General features: G+C 40.7%; 1 protein-coding gene across 1 annotated transcript in view; it reads right to left on the reverse strand.

Annotated features, from left to right (window-relative positions):
• mcmdc2 (minichromosome maintenance domain containing 2) overlaps positions 1 to 27,325 on the reverse strand; it is a 55,909-nt gene that overhangs the window by 20,661 nt on the left and 7,923 nt on the right. Inside the window, exons 4-8 of the mRNA XM_080194133.1 lie at positions 25,996 to 26,191; positions 18,503 to 18,625; positions 11,347 to 11,454; positions 6,601 to 6,729; positions 5,340 to 5,577 (exon numbers count right to left, since the gene is read on the reverse strand). Of these exons, the coding sequence (XP_080050259.1) occupies positions 5,340 to 5,577; positions 6,601 to 6,729; positions 11,347 to 11,454; positions 18,503 to 18,625; positions 25,996 to 26,191 (794 nt within the window). The remainder of the gene's footprint in view (positions 1 to 5,339; positions 5,578 to 6,600; positions 6,730 to 11,346; positions 11,455 to 18,502; positions 18,626 to 25,995; positions 26,192 to 27,325) is intronic.

Below are 27,325 nucleotides of genomic sequence, written 5' to 3' on the forward strand. Positions count from 1 at the left end.
ATCGGCGCAACTAGTGGGCCGAAGGGCCTGTTTGTGCTGTAGTGTTCTATTGTATGCAACTGTAATTTCATATTCATCAGCAAACATACCAATTCTGGCCTTATAATGGAGAAAAGGTCCTGATGGAGCAGCTGAAGGTAGTCAGCCTAGGGCATTACCTTGAGGAACTCATGCAATGATGCCCTGGAACTTCGATGATTCACCTTCAATGTCCACAACAATCTTCAATGGAGTTCCCCCCGCCAACTCAACTCTTATTCTGTTTTGCCTGGACTCCTTAATGCGACACTCAGTCATGTGTCAATTTTATGTCAAGGCAGTCACTTTTTTTCCAATTCTTTCACAGGGTGTGTGCATTTCCAGCTAGGCCAGCATTTATTGCCCATCCCTAATTGCCACTGAGAAAATTGCTTTCTTGAACGGTTGCAGTCCACGTGGTGTAAGTACACCCACTGTGCTGTCAGGGAGTTCCAGGATTTTGAACATGCAACAGTGAAGGAATACTGATATAGTTCCATGTCAGGCTGGTGTATAGCTTGGAGAGGATCCTCCAGGTGGTGGTGTTCCCATGTAGTTGCTGCCCTCACTCACCTCTGCAATCTTACTACTTTTGCTATATTTAAATAGTACAAATATTTTGCCAGACTGGAGGGCTTGAGTTGTTTGCAAGATCACTGCATCATACAAGAGGTATGGTTTAGCACTCTTTGTGTTATAGAACATAGAACATTACAGCGCAGTACAGGTCCTTCGGCCCTTGATGTTGCGCCGACCAGTGGAACCAATCTAATGACCCTCTAACCTAAACTATTCCAATGTTGTCCATATGCCTATCCACTGACCCTCTGAACGCCCTTAAAGTTGGCAAGTCCACAACTGCTGCAGGCAGGGCATTCCACGCCCTTACTACCCTCTGAGTAAAGAACCTACCTCTGACATCCGTCCTATAATTATCACCCCTCAATTTAAAGCTTTGTCCCCTCGTGTCAGCCGTCATCATCTGAGGAAAAAGGCTCTCACTGTCCACCCTATCTAATCCTCTGATCATCTTGTATGCCTCGATTAGGTCACCTCTTAACCTTCTTCTCTCTAACGAAAACAACCTCAAGTCCCTCAGCCTTTCCTCATAAGACCTTCCCACCATACCAGGCAACATCCTGGTAAACCTCCTCTGCACCCTTTCCAGTGCTTCCACATCTTTCTTATAATGCGGCAACCAGAACTGTACGCAATACTCCAAGTGCGGCCCCACCAAAGTTTTGTACAGTTGCAACATGATCTCATGGCTCCAAAATTCAATCCCTCTACCAATAAAAGCTAACACACCGTACGCCTTCTTAACAGCCTTATCAACCTGGGTGCCAACTTTCAGGGATCTATGCACATGTACACCAAGATCTCCTCTGCTTCTCGACACTATCAAGAGTCCTTCCATTAGCCCTATATTCTGTAATCCTGTTACTCTTTCCAAAGTGAATCACTTTACACTTCTCCGCATTAAACTCCATTTGCCACCTCTCAGTCCAGCTCTGCAGCTTATCTATGTCCCTCTGCAAACTGTAACATCCATCCTCACTGTCTACAACTCCTCTGACTTTAGTGTCGTCCGCAAATTTCCTTCTACACCCTCGTCTAGGTCATTTATAAAAATGACAAACAGCAGTAGCCCCAAAACAGATCCTTGAAGTACACCACCAGTAACTGAACTCCAGGTTACCACCCTCTGTCTTCTATCAGCTAGCCAATTCCTGATCCAAACTGCTAAATCACCCTCAATCCCATGCATCCGTATTTTCTGCAGTAGCCTACCATGGGGAACCTTATCAAACGCTTTGCTAAAATCCATATACACCACATCAACTGCTTTACCCTTATCCACCTTTTTGGTCGCCTTCTCAAAGAACTCAATCAGGTTTGTGAGGCATGACCTACCCTTCACAAAACCATGCTGACTATCCCTAATCAATTTATTTCTCTCTAGATGATTATAAATCCTATATCTTATAATTCTTTCCAAAACTTTGCCACAACAGAAGTAAGGCTCACCGGTCTATAATTCCCAGGATGGTCTCTACTCCCCTTCTTGAACAAGGGGACAACATTTGCTATCCTCCAGTCTTCCGGCACTATACCTATAGCCAATGACGACATAAAGATCAAGGCCAAAGGCTCTGCAATCTCCTCCCTAGCCTCCCAGAGAATCCTAGGATAAATCCCATCTGGCCCAGGGGACTTATGTATTTTCATACTCTCAAGAATTGCTAACACCTCCTCATGTACCTTAATCCCATCTAGTCTAAAAGTCTGTATCTCAGTATTCTCCTCAACTACACTGACTTTTTCCTGTGTGAATACTGACGAAAAATATTCATTTAGTGCCTCTCCTATCTCTTCAGGCTCCATGCACAACTTCCCACTACTGTCCCTGACCGGCCCTAATCAATCCTGACATACCTATAGAAAGCCTTAAGATTCTCCTTGATCCTACCTGCCGAAGTCTTCTCATGTCCTCTTCTAGCTCTTCTTAACTCTCTCTTCAGCTCCTTCCTGGCTAATTTGTAACTCTCTAACTGAGCCTTCACATCTCATCTTTACATAAGCCTCCTTCTTCCTCTTCACCAGAGATTCAACTTCCTTAGTACACCACGGTTCCCTCACTCGACCACTTCCTCCCTACCAGGTACAGATTTATCAAGGACTCGCAGTAGCTGCTCCTTGAACAAGCTCCACATTTCAGTTGTTCCCAGCCTCTACAGTTTCCTACTCCAACCTATGTATCCTAAATTTCGCTTAATTGCCTCATAATTACCTTTCCCCCAGCTATAACTTCTACCCTTCGGTATATACCTATCCCATTCTATCACTAAGGTAAACGTAACTGAATTGTGGTCACTATCACCAAAGTGCTCACCTACCTCCAAGTCTAACGCCTGGTCTGGTTCATTAGCCAGTACCAAATCCAATGTAGCCTCACCTCTTGTTGGCCTATCTACATACTGCGTCAGGAAACCTTCCTGCACACATTGGACAAAAACTGACCCCTCTAACGTACTTGAACTATAGTTCTTCCAATCAATATTTGTAAAGTTAAAGTCCCCACAGTAAAACTACCGTGTTACTTCCGCTCCTATCCAGGATCATCTTTGCAATCCTTTCCTCTACATCTCTGGAACTTTTTGGAGGCCTATAAAAAAACTCCCAGCTGGGTGACCTCTCCTTTCCTGTTTCTAATCTCAGCCCATACTACCTCAATAGACAAGTCCACATCAAACGTCCTTTCTGCCACCCTAATACTGTCGTTGACTAACAATGCCACGCCTCCCCCTTCTCTGCTCTGACTAAAACATGTGAACCCCAGAACCTGCAACAACCATTCCTGTCCCTGCTCCATCCATGTCTCCGAAATGGCCACAACATCGAAGTCCCAGGTACCAATCCAGGCTGCAAGTTCATCCACTTTATTGCGTATGCTCCTAGCATTAAAGTATACACACTTCAAACCACCCTCCCACCTGCCAATACACTGCTATGACCTAGAAACCTTATCCATGACCTCCCTATTCTCAACCTCCTGTACATTAGAGCTACAATTCAGGTTCGCATCCCGCCTCTGAATCAGTTTTAAACTCCCCCTGAATAGCATTGGCAAATATCCCCCCCCAAGATATTGGTACCCCTCTGGTTCAGGTGCAGACCATCCCTTTTGTAGAGGTCCCACCTACCCCAGAATGAGCCCCAATTGTCCAAGTATCTGAAACCCTCCCTCCTACACCATCCTTTTAGCCATGAGTTCAAATATTCTCTCTCTCTATTCTTCTCCATGTTATCCTGTGGCACTGGTAGCAAACCAGAGATAACAACTCTGTTTTAGCCTTAAGCTTCCACCCTAACTTCCTGAATTTCTGTCTTACATCCCCATCCCTTTTCCTACCTATGTCATGGGTGCCTACATGAACCACGACTTGGGGCTGGTTCCCCTTCCCCTTAAGGATCTCGATCAGAGACATCACGGACCCTGGCATCTGGGAGGCAACATACCAACAGCGAGTCTTGCTCGTTCCCACAGTCTATCTGTCCCCTTAACAATGGAATCCCCAATCACTAATCCTGTTCTCTTCTTCCCCCTTCCCACCTGAGCATCAAGGACAGGCTCTACTCCCGAGACCTGTACCCCATGATTGGAACTTATTGGTTTAGATTTTAGTAGTTTTGCCCAAGGAATCATCTATTTTAGATCCGCCACTATTAACAGAAGCATCCAAATCACTAGCTGATGAAGGCTGAACTCTCATTAGTGAAGTTTCATGCTTCACTGTGATGGCATATAGAAGCCTAAATTCCTTAGTGTCCCTAACTTGATCACTGATTGGACCTGTAAAACATGCACAATTACATTAAGTTTAGCACTCAGGAGTAGGGTTTCTTTGGAAAATGGTTTCTTTCCAAGCTCTTTAGTTTTATTTGGAAGTTTTTGTTTAGAATATTTTTTAGATAATTTCTCCCAAATGTTCTGTATCAATTTTCCAATGGGGATTCTCTGTTTATGGTATATTGGAGGCCAGGTTAAAGTAGCAACATCATAGAAGGGTCCGATTAACTTCTTGGATATAAGGTTTCAAGGCTATCATACACATAAATTCTATGCAATACCTTAATTATTACAAATGTTGTAGAATTGTAATTGGATCTTCTGTTACCCAAAATATCTGGACACTTGGCTTTGTTTACAAGTACTCAGCCACCAGTGCACCTGGACTATAACACTTCATTTGAATAAATGCCTGAGACTGTGGCTGAGTGAAGAAGACAGTGAGGATTATTTTTTCCATTCTACAGGAAGATCTACACATTTCAAGAACAAGGACTTTACATTTTCAGCACAAAAAAAATCATGAACATAACTATATTTTGGTCAACAAAATCATTTAGAAGTTCTCAGGAACTTTATATTAAAATCAAATAAACTTGTCACAGTGCATTATTGACCTTTTGATTTTTTTTCCTTGAGTCCTATTCAAATTTTTTTTTCTAAATATCACTTGGAGCCTGAGACTTGGATGGTTGTATATATGACTGTGAAATGATTAGGAAAGAGATGGCCCTCCTCTCAGAGTTGGAAAATCCTGAAATAGACTTATGACACATTAGCTATGGGGTTAAGATCAGTTGCTGCTAATATGTAGAAGAACAAACCTAACAGAAATATTAACATCTTGTAATCTCTCTGATAAAAGATATGCAGAATTTTTTTATAAGTTAGACTTTAAAATCTGGTAGATACAGTTCTTTCCATTGTCCTACAGAAATTTTATAGGAACTTAAATAAAATGATAAAGCACCTGTCTACTGTAACTGGATCACTTGTAAGAACTAAAATGTCTAAGTACTCCATAGTCTGCTTCTCTTTATTGCAGCTCTGAACCAGACTCAGTAGCAAGCTGAGTTTGAGCATGTTGTAAGTTCCTGGAGGAACAATCTGCGCAGCAAAGATGTCAGCCAGAATGGCTGTGAATCTCCAGGGTGAAGACGCTGTTATAGACAGTAGATATTTGAAGTTGTCACTGATGAAAGGCAGATCTTTACAAAAGCAATAAAGAAAAATCAATATTTTTACTTTAGTAGATTTAACAAATATATTAATGCTGGAAGCACCATACAAAATTAAAATATATACTTTTATAGGCTGGTAATGTGATCAACCTGAGAGGTGGTGTTATGTTGGTAAGCAGTAGGGATGCAGAACAATTACTAACAAAATAAGATGGTTTGAAATTTAGAAACAAACTGTTCAATTCTCTTAAATCTTTACCAGAACCAAAAAAAATGCACGCACAATAATTCAATGAGTAGTTGAGGCAGAAGATCTTAAGTTTAATCCTTGGCCTGTGACATGTTAATTGACCTTAGTTGAGCAATGGTGGAGTTGCAATTGGGGCTGTAACTGAGATTCTACAACTGGCCTCAGTGTCACAATTAAGGATCAGAGATCATAATATCAATATCTAGCTATACCTCATGGAAGTACATGTATGTACTGGTTGGACTGAGGACTAATTAGAATTAGCTGTGGTGTGTCCCATGTTCAAAAAGCTAACTGTTACCCTCTCTGTAAGGATCAAAACATGAATAATGGCCAAGGCAGAGGTTACCTGGTGCCCTTAGAATGGAATGGAGAAAATTGGTGAGAAAGAGGTCAGTCGCAGGTGTTTATGTTTTAAACTGTATTCACCTCTGCCTTGACGAACTGACAATTTATGAAAACACTGAAATCCAGTTCTCATCAGGACTGGTGTTAGAAACAGGTTTGCATAAATGTACATTCTGTGAGAGTTAAAAGTGGCAACTTCCAATACCTTCAGATAATCAGAAGCATCTTATTGCACTCTAAGCCTATATATTTAATAATATTAAAAGAGGATTCTGAATGCATTGCTCGACTTTCATCCCTTTGAATGAAAAGCATTGAAAACTTAGGCTCATCATGAACTGTATCAACTGAACTCAAAAATTTTTCATGTCATATTGAACCATTTTATAATCTAGTGACACTCATCTCAGTTAGGATTTTGCCCAAGTATTAAAAATTAATAAAGATCTTACCAGTTGAAAACCAGGGCTGTATGCTGTTTGCTTCCATGCATAACTGTAGCTGTGAACCACTGTATACATGAGCTGGAATTCCTGTTACATAGTATCTATCACCCATCTTCATACTGTTAGGAAGCTCATCTTAAAAATAATAAGTACATCATATTTTCACCATCATTTTCTTATATCTTATGTATTGGTTTTATTGAACATAATACAGTGCTAGTACATATTTTAATTTAGAAGTTCGAACTGACCCACAAACACAAGACTGCCTTTTTAATACTGTTGTTCACTTTGCTGGGTCTCTGTCAAATAATCTCTAAAATCAGGCTGCTGGAAAGATTATTCAATAAGGACAAATGTGCAATTCTGTGTCAGGACAAACAAACTTTAACCAAGTCAGCCAAATATTATTGCACTTTCTCCACCACGTTAATTGAAAGATGTAATGAAATAGGAAAAACTAAGGATGAATCAAAGAGAAGTAGGTCACATAGAGATTATGAATGATTTAATCCTAGATACGTTATATTTAAGGGACATTAAGTTTCTAGATTAATTGCAGATTGTAATTTAATAAATAAGCAGTAAAAACATTGCAATTCTGTGTAATTATTACACTATCAAAAAGCAGGAAGCTCACCGACACTTAGATCTGGATACTTAGACACCCCATCATTTTTTTAATCCAATCATTTTAATGGGCAGAAAATTATGCACTGTCACACAGCAAGGAGAAGCTTACAAACCATGATATTCTTTGCGAATACCAAATCAAATTATGATCCATACGCAAGAAGTGATTTTCTTGTGCGATCATAAAATGGTGCACAGTTGGTTAACCTTGTGGGATTGCTCAAGATCAGTCTCATTTTCATCCACAAGGAGCATCTGGACTCATTTGGCAGGAAATTTCTACTGTTGAAGGTGGTAAACAGTTTTTTTCAAATCTGAAACTGCTATTTAAAAGGAACTTCATTACTCCTGGCCATTAAAATGGAAATAACTGGGCAATGATAAAAACACGTTTATTTCTAGTTGTTGCTTTGTAGGTGCTTCTGCAAGTACAGCAGCCAGGAGAAGTGCCCCCTCCCCTACATGGGACCCTAGCCAAATTATTTGGGTTCATATTCTACCAAAGTAAGGTTAGCTCATATCCTGTTTAACAAGTAGATTCATGCCACAAGGACTATCCTTTCAATTGGTTAAAATATCACAGTGCCAGCAAACAGCTGCTTCAGGTTTAACAAGCAAGCAGCAGGGTAAGCTCCACTTCCTGCGCTTCAAATTGGAATGGTTGTTGAATTTCAAAACAACCTCATAATACAATTTACTTGCATCTGGCATCTTCATTTATTCACACTCAAAGCGGAGCATAATTAGGTGCAATGATACCGTGCCTTTAAAAAAATGTTAATTGTATTTCTTGTAAGGGGCATGTAGAATTCAGACGTGTTTCGTAGGATGCTGATTTGTCTGATAAATCTTTTGAAATTAGTAGCTGGAAGGACAAGAATAGTCCATGAAGTGTTTGTTTCATCAGACTACTGCTTTTATGTTTACTTGGGTTCCCCCTGGGGTTTGAGAGTTGAGTTTTGATTCAGTTGATTGACAAGGACAAAGCCATGTGCTTAATAGATAGAATTAAGCTTGCAGAGAAAACACAGTTTCTCGCATTTTTAAAACAAGTTGTTATTGCCTGGTTCTGAAAGAAGCAAGGCTGGCCTCTCTGTCCCTCTTATTTTAGAGGTTGTCTGAAAGCTCCGAAGTTGGAAACCCAAGTGTAAGCAGGTGGGCGTGTGTTTTGCTGTCTAATTTTAAAGAAATCGTTTAAGTGTATAAGATGAACATTGCTTGAATTGGAACTCATAGAGGTAAATGAGCAATTAAGAATTGTATCATGTTATGTTTAAGTCTTAATCAATTGTTAAATGTTAAGCTAATTCATTTGTTATAGTTCAAGTGTGTTGTTAACTAATTTTTTTGAGAAAAGCTTTCCAGTGTGTCAATAGAATCATGCCTGGAGTTCATCATATCCTCACAATCTGACTTAAGATCAGAAATCACAAGGTATATTTTGGTATCTTAACATAGGTGGCTTATGTGCCTTTGAAGTTTCTGAGGCTTCAGCATTATTTCTCTGCTTGCAGGACAAGGTCCTTATTTACTCAAATATTACTGCTTACCACTCCACCACAGATTACTAGCTGTGTTTAAAGTGGTATTATGCAACTGACTTCTAACATGTTCCTCTTCCATTTAGAGTCATAGGGGTTTACAGCATGGAAAGAGGGCTTTCAGCTCAATTTATCCATGTTGCCCCTTTTACTAACCCATAAGCTAGACCCAATTGCTCGTGTTTGGCCCATATCTGTCCATACCCATCTTACCCATGCAAATGTCTAACTACTTTGTAAAAGACAAGATTATACCCATCTCTACTACTTCCTCTGGCAGCTTATTCCAGACACTCACCATCCTCTGTGTGAAAAAAATTGCCCCTCTGGACTCTTTTGTACCTCTCCCCTCTCACATTAAACCTATGCCTTCTAGTTTTATATTCCCCTACCTTTGGGAAAAGATTTTGAATATCTAGCTGATCTACGCCCCTCATTATTTTACAGACCTCTATAAGATCACCCTTAAACTTCCTACTTCCCAGAGAAAAAAGTCCCAGTCTATCCAGCCTCTCCTTGTAACTCAAATCATCAAGTCCCGGTAGCAATCTAGTAAATCTTTTCTGCACTCTTTCTAGTTTGTGTAGACAAATCCAAGTACAAGCCACAGCTCCCAATAGTACTGCAGAAGCCTTTCCCTTGCATAATAAAAATGAACAGAACATAAACCTAAGTCACTCTTCTTGCTGTGTGGTAACTACATTAACATATTGTCCTTGCCTGACAGTCAACCAGGAGTCATAGACTGCAGCAGTATAAAGAATTTTGAAATTATGTCAATCAGCTCAAATGGCTGGAAGACTGGTTTGTGATGCAGAGCAACACCAACAGCGCAGTTTCAATTCCTGTACTGGCTGAAGTTATTCATGATGGCCCGTCTTCTCAACCTTGTCCCTCGCCTGAGGTGTGATGATCCTCAGGTTGAATTACCATCAGTCAGCTCCCCTTCTCAGGAGAGAGAGCAGTCAATGGTCCTTTGGGACTTGATGAGAAGGACTGACATCATGGCAGCAACTAAGAATGATCCAGGTCCCTGAAAAATCACAAAAAGAGGTGCACTAAACCTTTGGTGCAAGCATGGCATATCCAGCACATTTCACAAATGAGATGCATTCATATCTCTAGAGTTTGTTTTTGGAAAGAAAGCAATGGAACATATAACTTTTCCTCAATTTTTTTAAACCAATAAGCAACCTCAAAAGAGGGAACTTGTGGAAGAAAACTTATTCTTAATAATCATTACATTCAGCACGAAATGTATTTTCTTACATTGTCAAATCTCCATCCGTTTTTCTTCAGTTCTCTGCCTGAAGACAGGTCTGATCTACAGCAACACAACCTCCCGTAGGGATAGCAGGAAGGACCTGAAACACGTCAGGCAGACCAGAGGTCTAATCCCATGCTAATGCTACCAATCTAGTCCACACCAGCAATCCAGCCAACTGAGTCAACCCCCCCTTCCCCAAGGAATCTGAGTTGCTTTGCCAACACACGTTTACATGCACGTTGTAAGCCTCAAGCTATGGATAGCGACGGTACGGGCTCTTGTTGTGCTCGGTGTGGCCTCTTGTTCATTCTCCAAGTCATGTTGTATTTCAAGGGAATGTCTATGAGTGTATTCATATCTGGGAGTTCACTGGCTTACGTAGAAGATCTGAAGTAAGCAAAAAATCCTCCTGCACCAGCCACAGCATTTGTTGGAGACTTTTGTAACTTGAAACCACTATAGAAGGCCTCAGTCACTTGTAGAGGCATACAAAGTCAGAAGAAATTGGCCAGCCAGTAACCTGTAGGCAACTGATCCCTTTAGGTACTGGTGAGGAAGAGTCGGATTCTTCTTCTTGATGAAAACATGTTAAACTTGCAAGATTAAGAGAGTATGTTAAAAGGACCAACGAGCCCCAAAGTGGCACCACTGGTGTCAAATCAGCGTTGCATATTGACAGGCATGATCCACATGCTTCCTATGGCTGTTCATTTCATACATGCTGCCACCATCACCAATATGGCACCGCACACAATTCACCCCAAAGGTGTGTACATCTGCCACAAATGCTATTTTGGAGCTCTGAGACATTCATAGACACTAATGAGTCCAATTTCTTACAGTTTAAAATGTTCTGGTTTATATTAGTGATTTTTAACCCCAGATTGTGACTAAGGAAGATACTCGTCCAAAATAGATCCATTTTTAATAGCTGGCATGTTACCATCTAAATATTTTTCTACAATACATCTGAAATGTAAAAGAAATAAGCCAGTTGTACAATCAAAAATGGGAAACTACTAAATATGATTTACAAAACCTATGTCATCTTTGCTTTTATTTCAATATATAAGATCAGTATATATCTATCAATAGACAGAAATAAGGCATTAAAGGTTAAAATTTCAGTCCACAAATTTGAGTGAAATGGTATCACTTTACGAAACTGACAAAACGTAACATTTACCTGTGACAAAGGTATTTATAAATTGAATTACTTGAGATTGCTAACTTTTAAATATTGTTTACCATTTCAATAAAATTGTGAAAACAGAACTTTCAGCCCAGGTTAAAATAAAAAAGCAAACTTACCCCTTAAAAATACAGTGAAAGACTGATATCTGGAATATGATCTGATGACTTGATTTCCTTTAATAATACTGAGGGCAGCTGCATCAATCATTTCAACAAGCTGCTTGTCTTTTGAAAATGTATAAACAAATCAAAATTAATGTTTTAATAAATGTAGTTGTATTGCAAAGTTTACAAGAATTACTATTTTTGTGCTTTCAAGTCACAATTTCTGAAGTTAAAGGCATTTAACAGAAGCAATTAAACGTAGAAACATAGAACAGTACAGCACAGTACAGGCCCTTCGGCCCTCAATGTTGTGCCGAACTACATCCGAACTCAAGATCAAGCTATCCCACTCCTTATCATTCTGGTGTGCTCCATGTGCCTATCCAATAACCGCTTGAAAGTTCCTAAAGTGTCTGACTCCACTATCACTGCAGGCAGTGTATTCCACACCCCAACCACTCGCTGAATAAAGAATCTACCTCGGACAGCCCTCCTATATCTCCCACCATGAACCTTATAGTTATGCCTCCTAGTAACAGCTACATCCACCTGAGGAAATAAACTCTGCACGTCCACTCGATCTATTCCCCTCCATCTTATAAACCTCTATTAAGTCACCTCTCATCCTCCGCCGCTCCAAAGAGAAAACCCCCAGCTCTCTCACCTTTCCTCATAAGACCTACCCTCCAAACCAGGCAGCATCCTGGTAAATCTCCTCTGCACTTTCTCCAATGCTTCCACATCCTTCTTATAGTGAGGTGACCAGAACTGAACACAATATTCCAAATGAGGTCTCACCAAGGTCCAGTATAGCTGCAGCATAACCCCATGGCTCTTAACTCAAACTCCCTGTTAATAAATGCTAACACAATATAAGCCTTCATCACAGCTCTATCCAGTTGAGTGGCAACCTTCAGAGATCTGTGGATATGAGCCCCAAGATCTCTATTCCTCCACATTCCTCAGGACCTTGCCGTTGACCCTGTAATCCGCATCACCTTGCACTTATCAGGGTTAAACTCCATCTGCTACTTTTCGGCCCAGCTCTGCATTCTATCAATGTCTCTTTGCAGCCTGCAAGAGCCCTCCACCTCATCCACTACTCCACCAATCTTGGTGTCAACAGCAAATTTACTAACCCCCCTTCAGCCCCCTCTTCCAACTCATTAATAAAAATCACAAATAGATAAGTACATATTGGCCTTGAAAGGCAGATGCAATAAACTAAGATCAAGACTTAAAGGGTTTAAGTATGAGAACTAGTTCGTACTCAAGTGCAGAAGGCTGAGAGTGATCTCACCAAGTTGTTTAAAATGATGAAAGGATTCTATAAAATGATTGCAGTATTTCTGTTGGTTGGCGAATCAAGAATCAAATTATAACTGGCCATTCAGAAGTGAGATCAGGAAACATCTTTCTACATAAAAAGTACTGGAAAACTGGAACTCACTACCAGAGAAGGTAGTGGATGTGCCAAGAAGAATACAGAAGTTGCAGAAGGGAGGTGGAAAAGCACATTACAGAAGCAAAGAGGGATTTTGAGAAAAGACTGGCAGTCAACATAAAGGGGAATAAATGGTGCTAGTCATAATCTTCCAGTCTTTTCTAGACTCAGAGGAGATGCCAGCGGACTGGAGAATTGCAAATGTTACATCCTCGTTCAAAAAAGGTTGTAAGGATAGCCCCAGAAATTACGGACCAGTTGGTTTAACATCAATGGTAGGCAAGCTTCAAGAAACAATTACGTGGGATTCTATGGTCATATGGAAAAATGTGGGTTGATTTGGAAGAGACAGCATGGACTTCTAAAGGGAAATTGTGTTTAACTAACCTGTTAGAGTTTTTGAAGTGGTAACAAACGGTCGATGAGGGTAATGCTGTTGATGTGGTGTAACATGGACTTTCAAAAATCACTTGATACAGTGCCACACAACAGAATTGAGAGAAAATTTATAGCTCACAGAATAAAAGGGACAGTAGCAAACTGGATACAAAATTGGTTGAGTAATAGGAAGCAAAGAGTAATCTCAATGGATAGCAGAGATTAACAGCAGAGATAGAAGAGAGTAATCTCAATGAATTTTTTTTGGCTAGAGGAAGGTTTATAGTGCTGTTCCCTGGGGTCTGTATTTGAACGCTTGGTTTTCCTGATGTATATTAATGATCTAGAGATTGATGTATAAGAAGCAGTTTCAAAATCTGCAGATGACACAAAATTTGGAAGTATTGTAAAATGTGAGGAGGATAGTATCACACTTTAAAAGTTCATAGACAAACTGGTGTAATGACAGATAAAGTTCAATGTGGAGAAGTGTGGGATAATGCATTTCAGTAGGAAGAACATGGAGAAATAATATAAAATAAGGGGTAAAATTCTTAAAAGGGGTGCAGAGGGAGGGAGAACTGGGTGTATATGTTCATAGATCACTCAAGATGGTATGACAGTTGGAGAGAGTAGTTAATAATCCTGGGCTTTATTAATAGGAGCATAGAGTACAACAGCAAGGCGATTATGCTGAGTTTATACAATATACTAGTTAGACATCAGCTGGAGCAGTGTGTACAATTCTGGGCACCACACCATAGGAAGGATGTGAATGCACTGGAGTGCAGAACAGATGAGAAACTTCTGTTATGAGTTGAGATTGGAGTGGTTGGGACTGCTCTCCTTTAGAGGAAAAAGGCTAAAGAGAAGATTTGATAAAGATGTTCAAAACCCTGAGGGGGCTGATAGGGATGAACTGTTCCCACCAGTAACAAGATCAAGATTGAGAGGGCACACGTTTATAGTACTTGCAAAAGAAGCAAATATGATGACAGAAAAAGCTTTTTCACACTGAGTAGTTTGTGTTTGGAATGCACTGCCTAGAAGTATGATGGAGGCAAGTTCAATCAAGGCATTCAAGAGGGCATTGGATGATTATTTGAATAGACAGCGGTATGTGGAAAAGGCAGGGGAATGGTGCTAAGTCATAATGCTCATTTGGCAAGCCAATACAGACACAATGGGCTTACTGGCTTCCTCCTGCAGCTATGATCCTGTCATTTTAATATTAATACATTGCTTGACCAAGGGCCAATGCACAAAAGTGAGCTCAGGGATGATAGATGAACTGGTCTTGGTGCAAATTAAGACACAGGTTGCCCTCTTACTGAGGGAAGAACATGGGAAGCATGCCAGGAGTGTGTTGGAATAGTAAGCTCTAAAGATAGCAAAAGCATGTATGAGGGTTTCAGCAAGAGATAAGCGGAGACAGTACAAAACTGGACAACATTACAGAAGTGGAATTAGGGGGTCTTAGTGATGGTATGAATGCGAGGTCAAAAGTTCATGGGGGGTCAAATATAATACTAAAGTGCAAACAGACTGACAACCTCAGAATGGGAGATAGATGGATGGAACAAAGTTTGGAGTGGGGACCGAAAATAATGGTTTCAATCTTCCCACGTGGAAGATTGGAATTGGAAGAATTTCAATTGAAAGAATTTCTGCTCATCAGGTATCCGTTGTCAGATGAATAGTTTGAAAGTTCAGTAACAGTGGAGGAGTTGAGAGAGATGGTGGTGGGAGTGGGACCCATGTACATGTGTAAAATAAAACTGCTTAGGATGATGTCACCGAGGGGCAGCATGTAGATGAGAAATAGGTGGAGATAAGCAATGATCCTTGAAGGACATCAGAGGAAATGGTGGGAGTAGGAAGAGAAGCCATTGCAAGTGATTCTCTGGAAATGAGATAGACAAGAATGGAGCCAAGTGAAAGCAGTCCCAATCAGCTGAATGACAGTGGATACAGGTAGGAGCAAGATGGTGTAGTTAACTGTGTTAAAGGATACAGAAGGTCAGGAAGGATGTGGAGAGAGTGTTTCTCTGCCACAGTTACATAGGATATCATTTGTGCCTTTGACAATACTGTTTGAGTTCTATGGTATGGGCAGAAATCTGACAGCAGGAATTTAATAATGGAGTTCAGGGAAAAATGGGCATTGGTTTGGGATGCAGTGCCACATTTAAGGACTTTGAAGAGTAACATGAAGTTGGAGATGCAAAAGTAGTTGGCAGGAATAGTGGGATGAGAGTTTGTTTCTGGAGAAGTGTTTACAATAGCAGATGGAAAAAGGGACAACACCTGAAGGGAGAGAATCATTCATAACATTGGCTAACACGAGGACCAGGAGTGGGGAGATAGGTGAACAGCAGTTTGGTGGGAATGGGAAAGTGGGTCTCATGAACAAGATGAGCTCAAAGACAGGATAAGGGGGATCTAAGAGAGAAAGAGAAACATGCAAATATAGCATTAATGTAATACTGAGCATTAGAGAAAATTTGGACAGATGAGGCCACAGAATGGACTGACATGGCAGATCCAGCTAGAACTATGATCTCAGTCTTTGTGACAAACAAATCCATGAACTCCTTGTACATGTTAGCATTCATGGTCGAGAATTCAGTGAAAAGGGGTTTAAGAAGATGAGTTACAGTACAGAAAAGAGCTGGGTGTTATCTTTACATTGCAGGATGATCCCAAAAAATGAGCAGTTTTAGCAGACAAAAGGAAGATCCTATAAAGTTGTTATCCAGCAGATCTGGTGGTAGACGGCTAAACCAGTTGTCCACCTTTCAAGTCTGTGTCCCTTGGACTTAAGTGAGTGGCGATAAAGGCCAAACTGGGGGGATGGCCAAGATGAGAGCGAGCAAAGGTTTCACTGGGACCACAGCATCAAAGGTGGAGATGAGGGTACAGCTGAGCAACAGCAGAAATGTTGTGGCTAACAGAGGGCCAAAGGCTGGACAATTGGGATTTGAGCATGCAGATGTAAGTGAACTGGGAAATAGCTTTTTCCAGGGATTGCTACAGTAGAGTTGGGAATGGAAGGAGGGTTGGACGGTGAGTGATAAAAGGACGTGATCAGAGATGGTCTTACCTGTGATTGTTATGATAGGTCTCATCAGACTGAATCATGAAGATGGCAATAAATACTGGCTGGGAATTTACATTGAAGGAGAAATTTGAAAGAACATGAGGTCAATTAACTCAACAAGAAAGAACACGATGAATTGGGATGGAGGTTAAAATCACCGAGGATGACCAGATGTTTGATGCAGAGGGTGAGGGAGGAAAGCAAGAGAGAAAATTTTTTAAACATGTTTTGGGGGGCAGTCAAGAATGATGGTTTTGGAAGAAGGTGAGATGCTCAAAAGAGGAGGCAGTGCAACAGAAGTAAGGAGTCAGGTCTAGGTGTGACCTGATGTTAAGCACCACCCGACCCCCATGACAATCTTGGCAGGGCTAATGTGAATGATGTAGTCGGCAGGGAAGCTTCATTATGTGGAAAGGTGCCACCACCCCTCAGAAGTTGCCTATAAGACCATGATGTCAGTATAACCATTCATTATAACTCCATGGATGGAAAAGGTCTTCTTCACAGGTGAACAGATAGTCAGGAGGGAAATGTGGAAAGGGTGAAGGGTGGTAAAAGTGGTGGTAGAGTCCCAGGATCAGCTGTGGGAATGATGAGTTAGATAGGAAGAAGATTGGTAAGGCTAGTCTACATTAGATGCACTGAAAGGGCAGGTCGACAAGAGAACAGGATGAGCTTAACACTTCGCTTAATCTTAATTACATTCTTAGTTCATTTCACATTTGGAGAATTCCATGCTCCCATCCAAAAAGCAATGCTTTTCACTTTTCTGTTGTTGTTTTTATTCCAATTCAATCCAATCAAGTCTGATTCAGGGTTTCAACAAATTGAGGCATTCCGATCCAGGCTGACAAGACAGGGCTCTCAACTCCTGTCTTGGGCTTGATCTGCATGATCCAAGCCGATTGGAGTAGGCATAGTTCTTCCTCCAAGGCTTGATCTTATTTACATCTTAGCCAAAAGGCCGAGATGCCGCTCTTAAAAATTGCTTCAAATGAAGCTGAAATGTAACCTAATGACTTCAACCAAGCACAGCATGATGACACTACACTTGATCTTAGCCAAAAGGCTGAGAATCCTCAGAGAAGAAATTCCTACTCATGACCGTATTAAATGGGAGACACTTAGTCTGAACCGGTCTAGCTGGTAGTTCTGGATACACCACAACCCCAAAGAGGAAAATCCCTTATTATCTACTTTATTAAGCCCCCTCAGAATTGTATGTTTCAATAAGATCACCTCCCATTCTTTTAAACTCCAATACAGACAATAAGTCCCTGCTTAATGTTGACTCAGTTAGCAGTTTCATTTTAACATTAATAAAATTGGGAACAATATAGTCATTTAAATGTTGCGAAGTACACTATAACTTCCGTTTGTCACAAACGTCCTGTTTTGTAGCCTGCATGTGACCATGACATTTTCTCCAATGCCTCCCCTCCCGCCATTGTCCTGAAGTCTCTCTTCCCCTCCACTCATGTTCCTGCCCTCTTTTCTGACTTTAAAATCCTTGGTGTCCATTATCACCACCAGGGACTACTTCAACAGTTCCAGATTATCTGATACTATGACATGGAGGTTATATGATCACAGCGGTAAGTGGTTGGTACCTGACGGACTCTCCTACCCTCTTTCCACACAGTTTCTGATTACCAGTATGGAGTAAGAATCCTGGCCTACTTTCTGCCCTGTAATCTTTAGGCCGTTTAAGTTAACTGTAGCATCAATGCTGACTTCCAGTGTAAAATAAGATAACTCAGCAAAGCTGGAACAAATGTGGGTCTATACTGGCTTGCATGGTTCAACCAATCATAAAGTTAACCACTTATGCCATCAGGGGAATATATTTTACATTTTCACCATTTGACATCCTTACAAGACATACACAAATAATTTTAAAGTGATGCACAAATTACTGATAATATTTCTCTGCACAGAGCCAGAAAAGACACAACGGACCAAAACGGGCTCCTTCTGTGCTGTAACCACTTTATAATTCTACTTAAACAAAGCACACAAACAATTAATTAATATTTTGCAACAAATCTCTATTATTTGAATTTCCAACATGCAATAGAAGCAATTCATTTATTGCAGGTTTTGATTTGCAATCCTAAGCTATCTAGTTACATACTTACAGAAGTTGTTTTAGAATTGTCTCAATATTATCTGCCAAGCATCATTATTTCATGCATAGTTACAATAAGGAATTCAAAAGCTAAGGAAGTAAGAAATTGTACACATACCACCTAATACTCTGAACTTCACATCTTCCTTGAGTGCAGAGTTACACAACATGCATGTGAAATCATTTCGCACTGTTGCTGATTCTGTAGCACCTACAGTATGCACCCGAGTATAATGAAAACCTAGTGCATTTTAAAGATAATATTTAAATCTCTTATAAAGTCTGGTGGGAACTAGAGCATTGTGCTAATTCACTATGCTTGAAGACAAAGTCATAGAGTGTGGACCCAAAATTTCTCAACATTTTGACCTCAGTGGGCTGGCTACATTCACATAGAACCAAATGTTAGCTGTTCTCAGTGGAAACACTTGCATCAGAGACAGAAGGTTCTGGCTAACTTTTATCCATGAACCAATACCAGTGAAATAGATTAATCAGTTATTTTGCAAGTTTTCTGTATGTGGCGCATTGGTGTACTCAAACAACAACAATACTTTAAAATAATATCCTATCGGGTACTATACAAGAACAAGTTACATTTATGTAGCATCTTTAACATAATGAAACATCCACTTCATATCGGCATTATAAAACAGACTGATTTACATAAGGATGTATTAGGTCAGGTGACCAATAGCTTGGGTCAAAGAGGCAGGCTTTAAGAAATGTCTTTAAGAATGGAAGTGAGAATAACTAGGGAAAGACTAGGGCCAATTAGGGATCAGATAGGTATTGTATTTGTTAACTTAAAAGTCATGGGCGCAGGGCTCAATGAATACTGGCAACGATCTTCACAATGGAAAAGGACAACTAAGGATGGGCAATAAATGGTCAGCCAGCGACACCAACGGCCCACAAATTGAGGAAAGATATTAGTATAGTGATGTGGAATCTGGATGGGTCGAAGTAAGAAACAAGGAGCAAAAAAAAATTGGTGGGGGTGGTTTACAGACCACTAAAGCGTAGTGATAATATTGGGAAAAGCATTAGGCAGGAAATCAGAGATGCATGTGTTAAAGGTACGTCTGTGATTATGGGTGACTTTAATCTGCATATAGATTGGGAGAGTCAAATCAGTCACAGTACAATAGAGGAGGAATTTCTGGAGTATATACAGGATGGTTTTTTTGAGCAATATGTTAAGGAACCAACAAGTGAGCAGGTCATCTTGGACTGGGTGTTGTGTAATGAGAAAGGATTAGTTAGCAATCTAGCTGAGAGAAAATCTTTCTCTCAGCTAGACTGATACAGAGACGCTTCAGCTTGATTTGGACAGGCTGAGTGTGTAGGCATGTGCATCGCAGATTCAGTATAATGCGGATAAATGTGGGGTTATCAATTTTGGTAGCAATAATAGGAAGACAGATTATTACTTAAATGAGTGTAAATTGAGAGAGATGGGTACTCAATGAGACCTTGGAGTCCTCGTTCATCAGTTGCTGAAAGTATGTGCCCAAGTACAGCAGGCAGTAAAGAAGGCAAATTGTGTGTTGGACTTCATTACAAGAGGATTTGAGTATAGGCATAGGGATGTTTTACTGCATTTGTATAGGACATTGGTGAGATCACACCAGGAAGAATGTCCTTGCTATAGAGAGATTACAGCAAAGGTTTACCAGGCTGATTTCTGAGATGGCAGGTCTGTCATATGAGGAGAGACCAAGTCAGTTAGGATTATATTCACTGGAGTTTAGAAGAGAGGGAGGATCTCATTGCAACTTATAAAATTCTTAGATTTGGACAGGGTAGATTCAGAAAGAATGTTCCCAATGGTGGGAGAGTTCAGAACTAGGCTTCATAGTTTGCGAATAAGGGATAAACCTTTTAGAACCAAGGTGAGGAGAAAAATAGAGTATGAAAGTAAGCTAGCAGGGAACATTAAAAACTGATCTTAAAAGTTTCTATAGGAAAGTTTCTATATGCAAAGAGAAAAGGTTTGACAACAACGAATGCAGACCCCTTAGTTAGAAACGGGAAAATTCTGATTTCAAGAAGAAATTAGATATAGCTCTTGGGGCTAAAAATATCAAGAGATATTAAGGGATGAGAATGAGAGAATCAGGATATTGAATTCAATGATCAGCCATGATCAAAATGAATGGCAGAGCAGGCTTGAAGGGTCAAATAGCCTACTCCTGCTTCTAGTTTCCATGAATGAGAAAAAAAGTGTAAACATCAGGGTGGAGGAAATACTTGTGCAACATGTATATTACTCGTCACTTGTCAGCCAGGATATTGTCCAGATCGTGCTGCATTTGGACATGTACTGCTTCAGTATCGGAGTCCCCACAAATGATACTGAACATTATGCAGTCATCAGCGGCCATCCCCACTTTTGACCTTATGATGGAAGTAAGGTCATTGATGAAGCAGTGAAATTTGGCTGGGCCTAGGACACTACCTCAGGAACTCCTGTAGTGATGTCCTGGGACTGAGATTTTGATTTCCAATGACCACAACCATCTGCCTATGTGCTCTCCCCCATCGATTCCCATTCTAGTTTTGCCGGGCCCCCTTAATACCATACTCAGTTAAATGCTGCCTTGGCATCACAGCAGTCAGTCTCACTTCAACTCTTTTGTCCATGTTTGAACCAAGACAGTAACAAGATCAGGAGCCGTGTGATTCTAGTGGAACCCAAACTGAGTGTCAGTGAGCAGGTCATTGTTATGTGTGCCACTTGATATCACTACTGATAACCATTTCCATCACTATCATGAGGATCAAGAATAGCCTGATGAGATGGTAATTGGCCAGGTTGTATTTGTTCTTTTTGTGTACAGGACCTACCTCGACAATTGTCCATATTGTCAGGTAGATGCCAATGGTGTAGCTCTATTAGAGCAGCTTGGCTAGGGGTGTGGCAGGTCCTGAGCATGAGTCTTCTGTACAATTGCTGGAATATTGTCATAGCCTTTGCAGTGTCCAATGCTTTCAGCATTTCTTGATGTCAAGAAATTTGAATAAAGTTTAAAGAATTTGATAAAATAAAGTTTGAAGAATGGGATGAAAGCAGAATTGATAAGAGTGCAGATGTCTGAAGGGGTTTGATGTGCAAAATAACTTAGAAGCAGGGTAAACATATTTACGTAAGTGAAGTGCAGAACAACAGAGTATAAAATATCAGATATTAAAACTGCAGTAGAAATTAGGTCAAAGTGGTGACATAAGAATACAGTTCAAATGTACACGCTATAAACCTGGATTCTAAGGTGAGTCATTTAGATAGAAGGAGATCAAAAGGGAAATATAATATATCAGTGACCAGGTAAATTCTGTACTAACAGGAGCAGGAGGTGGAGCTAAAGAAAAAAAGCAGCTGGAAAACAGTTATGACCTTAGCCATAGCTAACTGGAAAGAGAAACGCTACCAGAAAGCAGAATTCTAGGCTAAAAGCTGCTAATTTGAAAACTTCAGAGAGAAACCACACTGAACCGAAAGAAAGACCTCCTAAACTTAGATACCCCATCAGTGGCAACAGGGGGTATCGAAGACTTGGTTAGGAAGAAGAGGGAGGCATATGTTAGGTCGAAACAACTGGGAATGGAGAGACCGCTGGAGGAATATAGAGAGAGTAGGAGAGAGCTAAAAAGGGGAGTTAGAAGGGCAAAAAGAGGGCATGAAATGCCTTTGGCTGATAGAATTAAGGAAAATCCAAAAGCATTTTACTCTTATATTAGGAGGAAGAGAGTGGTTCGAGGGAAAATTGGTCCTCTTAGGGACAAAGGAGGGGAGCTATGTATCGAGTCTGAGGGAATGGGGGAGATCCTGAATGAATACTTTGCATCGGTATTCACGAAGGAGAGGGGTTTGGTGTCGTGTAATGTCTTGGAGGGAGCTGTAGATCAGTGGAAGGAAATATCCATTACGAAGGAGGAAGTGCTAAGGTTTTTAGGTAGCATAAAAACAGATAAAGCTCCAGGGCCTGATGGTATTTATCCCAGGCTGCTTAGGGAGGTGAAAGATGAAATTGCTGGGCCTCTGACGCAAATCTTTGTCTCTTCCTTGGACACAGGTGAGGTCCCAGAGGACTGGAGGGTAGCTAATGTGGTACCGCTGTTGAAAAAGGGTAGTAGGGATAACCCTGGTAATTATAGACCAGTGAGTTTGACATCGGTGGCAGGAAAATTATTGGAAAAAATTCTTAGGGATAGGGTGTATGAGCATTTGGAGCGTTGCGATCTGATTAGGGATACGCAACATGGCTTTGTTCGGGGGAGGTCTTGCCTTACGAATCTGGTAGGATTCTTCGAGGTGGTGACAAAAACGGTTGACGATGGGCGAGCCGTTGATGTCATCTATATGGATTTCAGTAAGGCGTTTGACGAAGTTCCTCACGGTAGGCTGGTAGAAAAGGTTAAGGCACATGGGATACAAGGACAGGTAGCTAGGTGGATCGAAAACTGGCTGGGCAATAGGAGACAGAGTAGTAGTGGAAGGGTCCTTTTCTGGCTGGAGGTCAGTCACCAGTGGTGTGCCGCAGGGCTCAGTACTGGGACCTCTCCTCTTTGTAGTATATATAAATGACTTGGAAGAGGGCGTACGTGGTGTGATCAGCAAGTTTGGGGATGACACCAAGATGGCAGGATTGGCAGATACTGAGGAGGACTGTCAGGTGACACAGCAGGATATAGATAGGTTGGTATATTGGGCAGATAGATGGCAGATGGAATTTAATCCTGACAAATGCGAGGTGATGCATTTTGGAAGGAATAATGCAGGGAGGAGTTACGTGATAAAAGGTAGACCGATTAAGAGTACAGAAATACAGAGGGAACTGGGAGTGCAGGTGCACAAGTCTCTGAAGGTGTCAACACAAGTAGAGAAGGTTGTGAAGAAAGCTTATGGAATGCTAGCCTTTATAGGAAGGGGTATAGAGTATAAGAGCTGCCGTCTAATGCTTCACTTGTACAGAACGTTGGTTAGACCGCATTTGGAGTACTGCGTCCAGTTCTGGTCACCTTACTACCGGAAGGACGTGGAGACCCTGGAAAGGGTGCAGAGGAGGTTTACCAGGATGTTGCCTGGCATGGAAGGACTGAGTTACAAGGAAAGGTTGGAGAAACTGGGGCTCTTCTCCTTAGAAAGACGGAGATTAAGGGGGGATCAGATAGAGGTGTATAAAATAATGAAGGGAATAGATAGAGTCAACAGTGGTAGGCTTTTCCCTAGACTGGGGACAATTACGAGAGATCATGATCTAAGGGTGAGGGGGGAGAAGTATAATTTGGATATGAGAGGAAGGTTTTTCACGTGGGAGTATGGAACGCGCTACCAAGTAGGGTGGTGGAGGCAGGCACGTTGGACGTGTTTAAGGTTTACTTAGATAGACACATGAGCGAAACAGGGATGGAGGGTTATAGTAGAGGGTATTAAATAGGGTCAGAGCCTCAGGACGACACCGGAAATGTAGTATTACATGTTAATGTTTTGTCTTTTTATTCCACAGGTGTCGGTCCACCTTGTTGTCAAACGAGGGGCATGCACACGGTGGGTCGTGTGTGGGCTGCTCTTGGAGGTTCCGGGAGTGGCCTAGTACTTCGTGTCGTTGTGTATGCTTAATACTGGACCAGCAGACGGGCATCGCAACAGCTCAGTGACTATCACTGCTAGCTGTGCAGATACATGGATTTGGGCCTGTGTCTGTGGGAGTTTGCGCATTCTCCCTGTGGTTGAGTGGGTTTCCTCCGAGCGCTCCGGTTTCCTCCCACACCCCAAAGGTGTGCTCTTAGGCTGATTGGTGTACCAAATTGACACTATTCTCCCCTGAATCTGGCTACATTAGGGGTTCCATTCACATACACACAGGGCAGGGTAGGTGTAGGAAGATGTGGTGGCATGGGCTCGTTGGGCCGAAGGGCCTGTTTCCTGTGCTGGGTTGTTCTTTGTTCTTTGTATTTACTGGAATTAGCTCATAGAGTTAAACTGTATGGGAGTCCAGAATAGTGTGCATGTGAGTAGCCATTACTGTAGTTAAGTGCACCGCTGTTTTGAATTGTGGTCTTTCTTGTGTGTTTTACATGTCAATAAACATTTTATTTGAATGGTTACAAGGCTCTGTAAGTTTGCCAAAGGTTTGCAAATCTTTCCTCACATTGTACCAAATTGTGGAATACACTCTTAAGAACTGGTGTTGCAAGTTACCCTTCTGAGTTTGGGATACCCTCGCACCTAACATCAGTGGGATTCTTAACATTTGATATCACCTGCAGTGAATCGAACTGACTGAAAGTTAACATCTACGATGCTGGGGACCTACAGAGGAAGTTGACATGGATCATCTGCTTGGCATTTGCTGAAAACTGTTGCAAATGCTTCAGCCTCACCATTTGTATTGAGTACTGGGCTCTCCCATCTTTAAGGATGAAGATATTTGTGCAGCCTCCTCCTCCTCCAGTGAGTTGTTTACTTGTCTGTCAGTATTTTTGACTGGATGTGGTAGTACTGCAGAGCTTTGAATGCATCAGTTGGTGGTAGGAGCATTTAATACTGTCTATCACATTTACCTAAGCTTTTGGAACACTAGCAGTCTTGAGTTGTAAGTGGGAGATTAGCCAGGGGTGCACTGAAAAAGTCAAATCCAAAAGTAACGAAGGAGTGGACGAGGGGTTCAGCAGCAGATGAGCTTAGGTGAAACTGAGCAATGTTACGGAGATGCAAGTAGTGATCTTAGTAAGTAAGTAGTCTTAGTGATGGCATAAACACGAGGTCAGCAGCTCACCTCAGGATAAAACATGACACCAAGGTTGCGAACAGATTGGTTAATTTCAGATAGTTGCCAAGCAGATCAATCAAATCAAAAACATGTTTTCACATGATGTCATTAGGGAATGGCATGTAGATTGGAGGGGACCAATGAAAGATCCTTGGGAGACATTAGAAGTAACATGAGCAGAAAGAGAAGCCATTGTAAATGATTCTCTGGGTAGTAGAACAATGGAGAGGCCTTGGAGGAGAATGGTGCGAACAACTGTGTTAAAGGCTGCAGACAGTTCGAGAAGGACGAGGAGAGAAAGATTGCCGTTGTTACAATCATATAGGTTGTCATTTGAGACTTTGATCAGAGAGGCTTCCACAATGTGGCAAGGTGATTTGGGGTCATCTGATTGGAGAGATTGTTATATGATTTTCGGGGAAAGATGGGAAAGGATTTGGAAGATGACAATACATTCAAGGACACTGAAGAAGAAATTGAGGTTGAAGATGGGATTGCTGTTTGTAAAGAAGTCTTTTTTTTGAGGTTGACTAATGAAAGTTATGACTAAAGGTAATAAGCAATTGAACTGTTCCCTTCTAGTTTTCAAAGACTTATTGTGGAAGAAAAATAAACCCTAAAATTGAGGAAGGGTAGAAATACTTACAAAGGAATAAAACACTTTGAAAAATAACGTTGTTACTTGCTTACAGAAGTTATTATTAATTGTAAATAATTACATTCCCAGATTCACATTTCAAAACAACAAATTAAACTACATTACAAACTCTATGAAATTATATTAACACATTCAAAACATAAGCTTGCCTTAAAATAATTTTCCAGTTTTTTTTACCTGTTGAAAAAGGGCAGCTTGACTCTGAACAAAGGAATCTTGCAGCTTGAGTGTATTTTGTTATGGTTGTCATTGCAATTACCACCCCTTCTATCATATAGTATCTCAGCAGCTCGTACCCACGGGGGAACTGGCAAAAGTTAAGTGAGTAATTCGGTAGTGGAGGCAAGTGTGTCAGCTTTAGCACAACATTAACCTTGAAGATACAAAATGATGTTGTCAGTGGAAGGATTGCTTTTAAGAATTTGGCTTTATTCCTGAAAATAGATTTCAGCTGGTGTCAGTATGATTCAGTTAGTCTTATCTCTTAGCCAAAAGGTAAGGTGGGCATTCAAGAATTTGAGTATATAATGCACGTGACACTTCAGCATGGTATTGAAGGAGTACCCCAATGTTGAAGGTGCCTATATTTAAAGTAATGTAGCATGTGAAGAGCTTTGGTGCACAAAAGTATGTGATAAGTTGTATAATTACATGAAACTAAGAAGGAATGACAATCAGCTCTGAGAAAAATCAGAAAAAATTAAATCATTGCTAAAGGTGAATAAGCTAAATGGCCTTTTCTCCTCACTATGCTGTTCTGTCAACATTCATACTCTAATGGGCTAAAATATAATTCTACTGTAGTGCCAAAATTAACATTTGGTGCCATGATAAACTAACGTGAAGCTATTTTTTGAACCAATTTCAAATAAACCTGTTGGATTATATCCTAGTGTCATGAAACCTATTAAGAAATGCTCAAGGAGTCCCACCATTGATGGAGCTGCCTTAAATGTTTTTAAAATGTAGGAACTCCAGCTTTCCTCCAAGGATGCATGCCCAAGAAAAAAAAAGAAAAATAAGTCAAACATTTAATGCTAATTTGCTACTTAAATAGATAGCAGAACAAATCAATTATGTAGAAAGAAGTTCAATTAAACTTAAGAAGAAGAAAAATTAACAAGATGGTAAAGACAATGGGAAAGGGATGTGAATGGGGAAAAAAAGAATCAAAGGGCAAGCACAGTTGAAGAACTTACTTCTGTTTAAAACTGTGTTTTCACTACATTGTAATAATAAATGTTAAGTTAACTCCTAATATCCACAGATTTATTATATGAATGTTTGTTTCACTGTCAGTTTTCAGAGATGAAAACTTACAAAATTGGATGTATTTACTTAACAGAATTGTTCAGCATGAAGAGTTAAAATTTTGAAATGCAGAAAGAACCTTGTAGAGAATGAATTAATAAACGTGGTAATGACTCAAACAATATATTATCTGTATCTCACACCTGAAGAAACCTGTGATTAAAAACTGTTCACCACACGAGATTAAGACCCATTT

The sequence above is a fragment of the Carcharhinus amblyrhynchos genome, chromosome 8 (genome assembly GCF_965287045.1).
Source record: "Carcharhinus amblyrhynchos chromosome 8, sCarAmb.v2.hapA, whole genome shotgun sequence".
Classification (NCBI taxonomy): domain Eukaryota; kingdom Metazoa; phylum Chordata; class Chondrichthyes; order Carcharhiniformes; family Carcharhinidae; genus Carcharhinus; species Carcharhinus amblyrhynchos.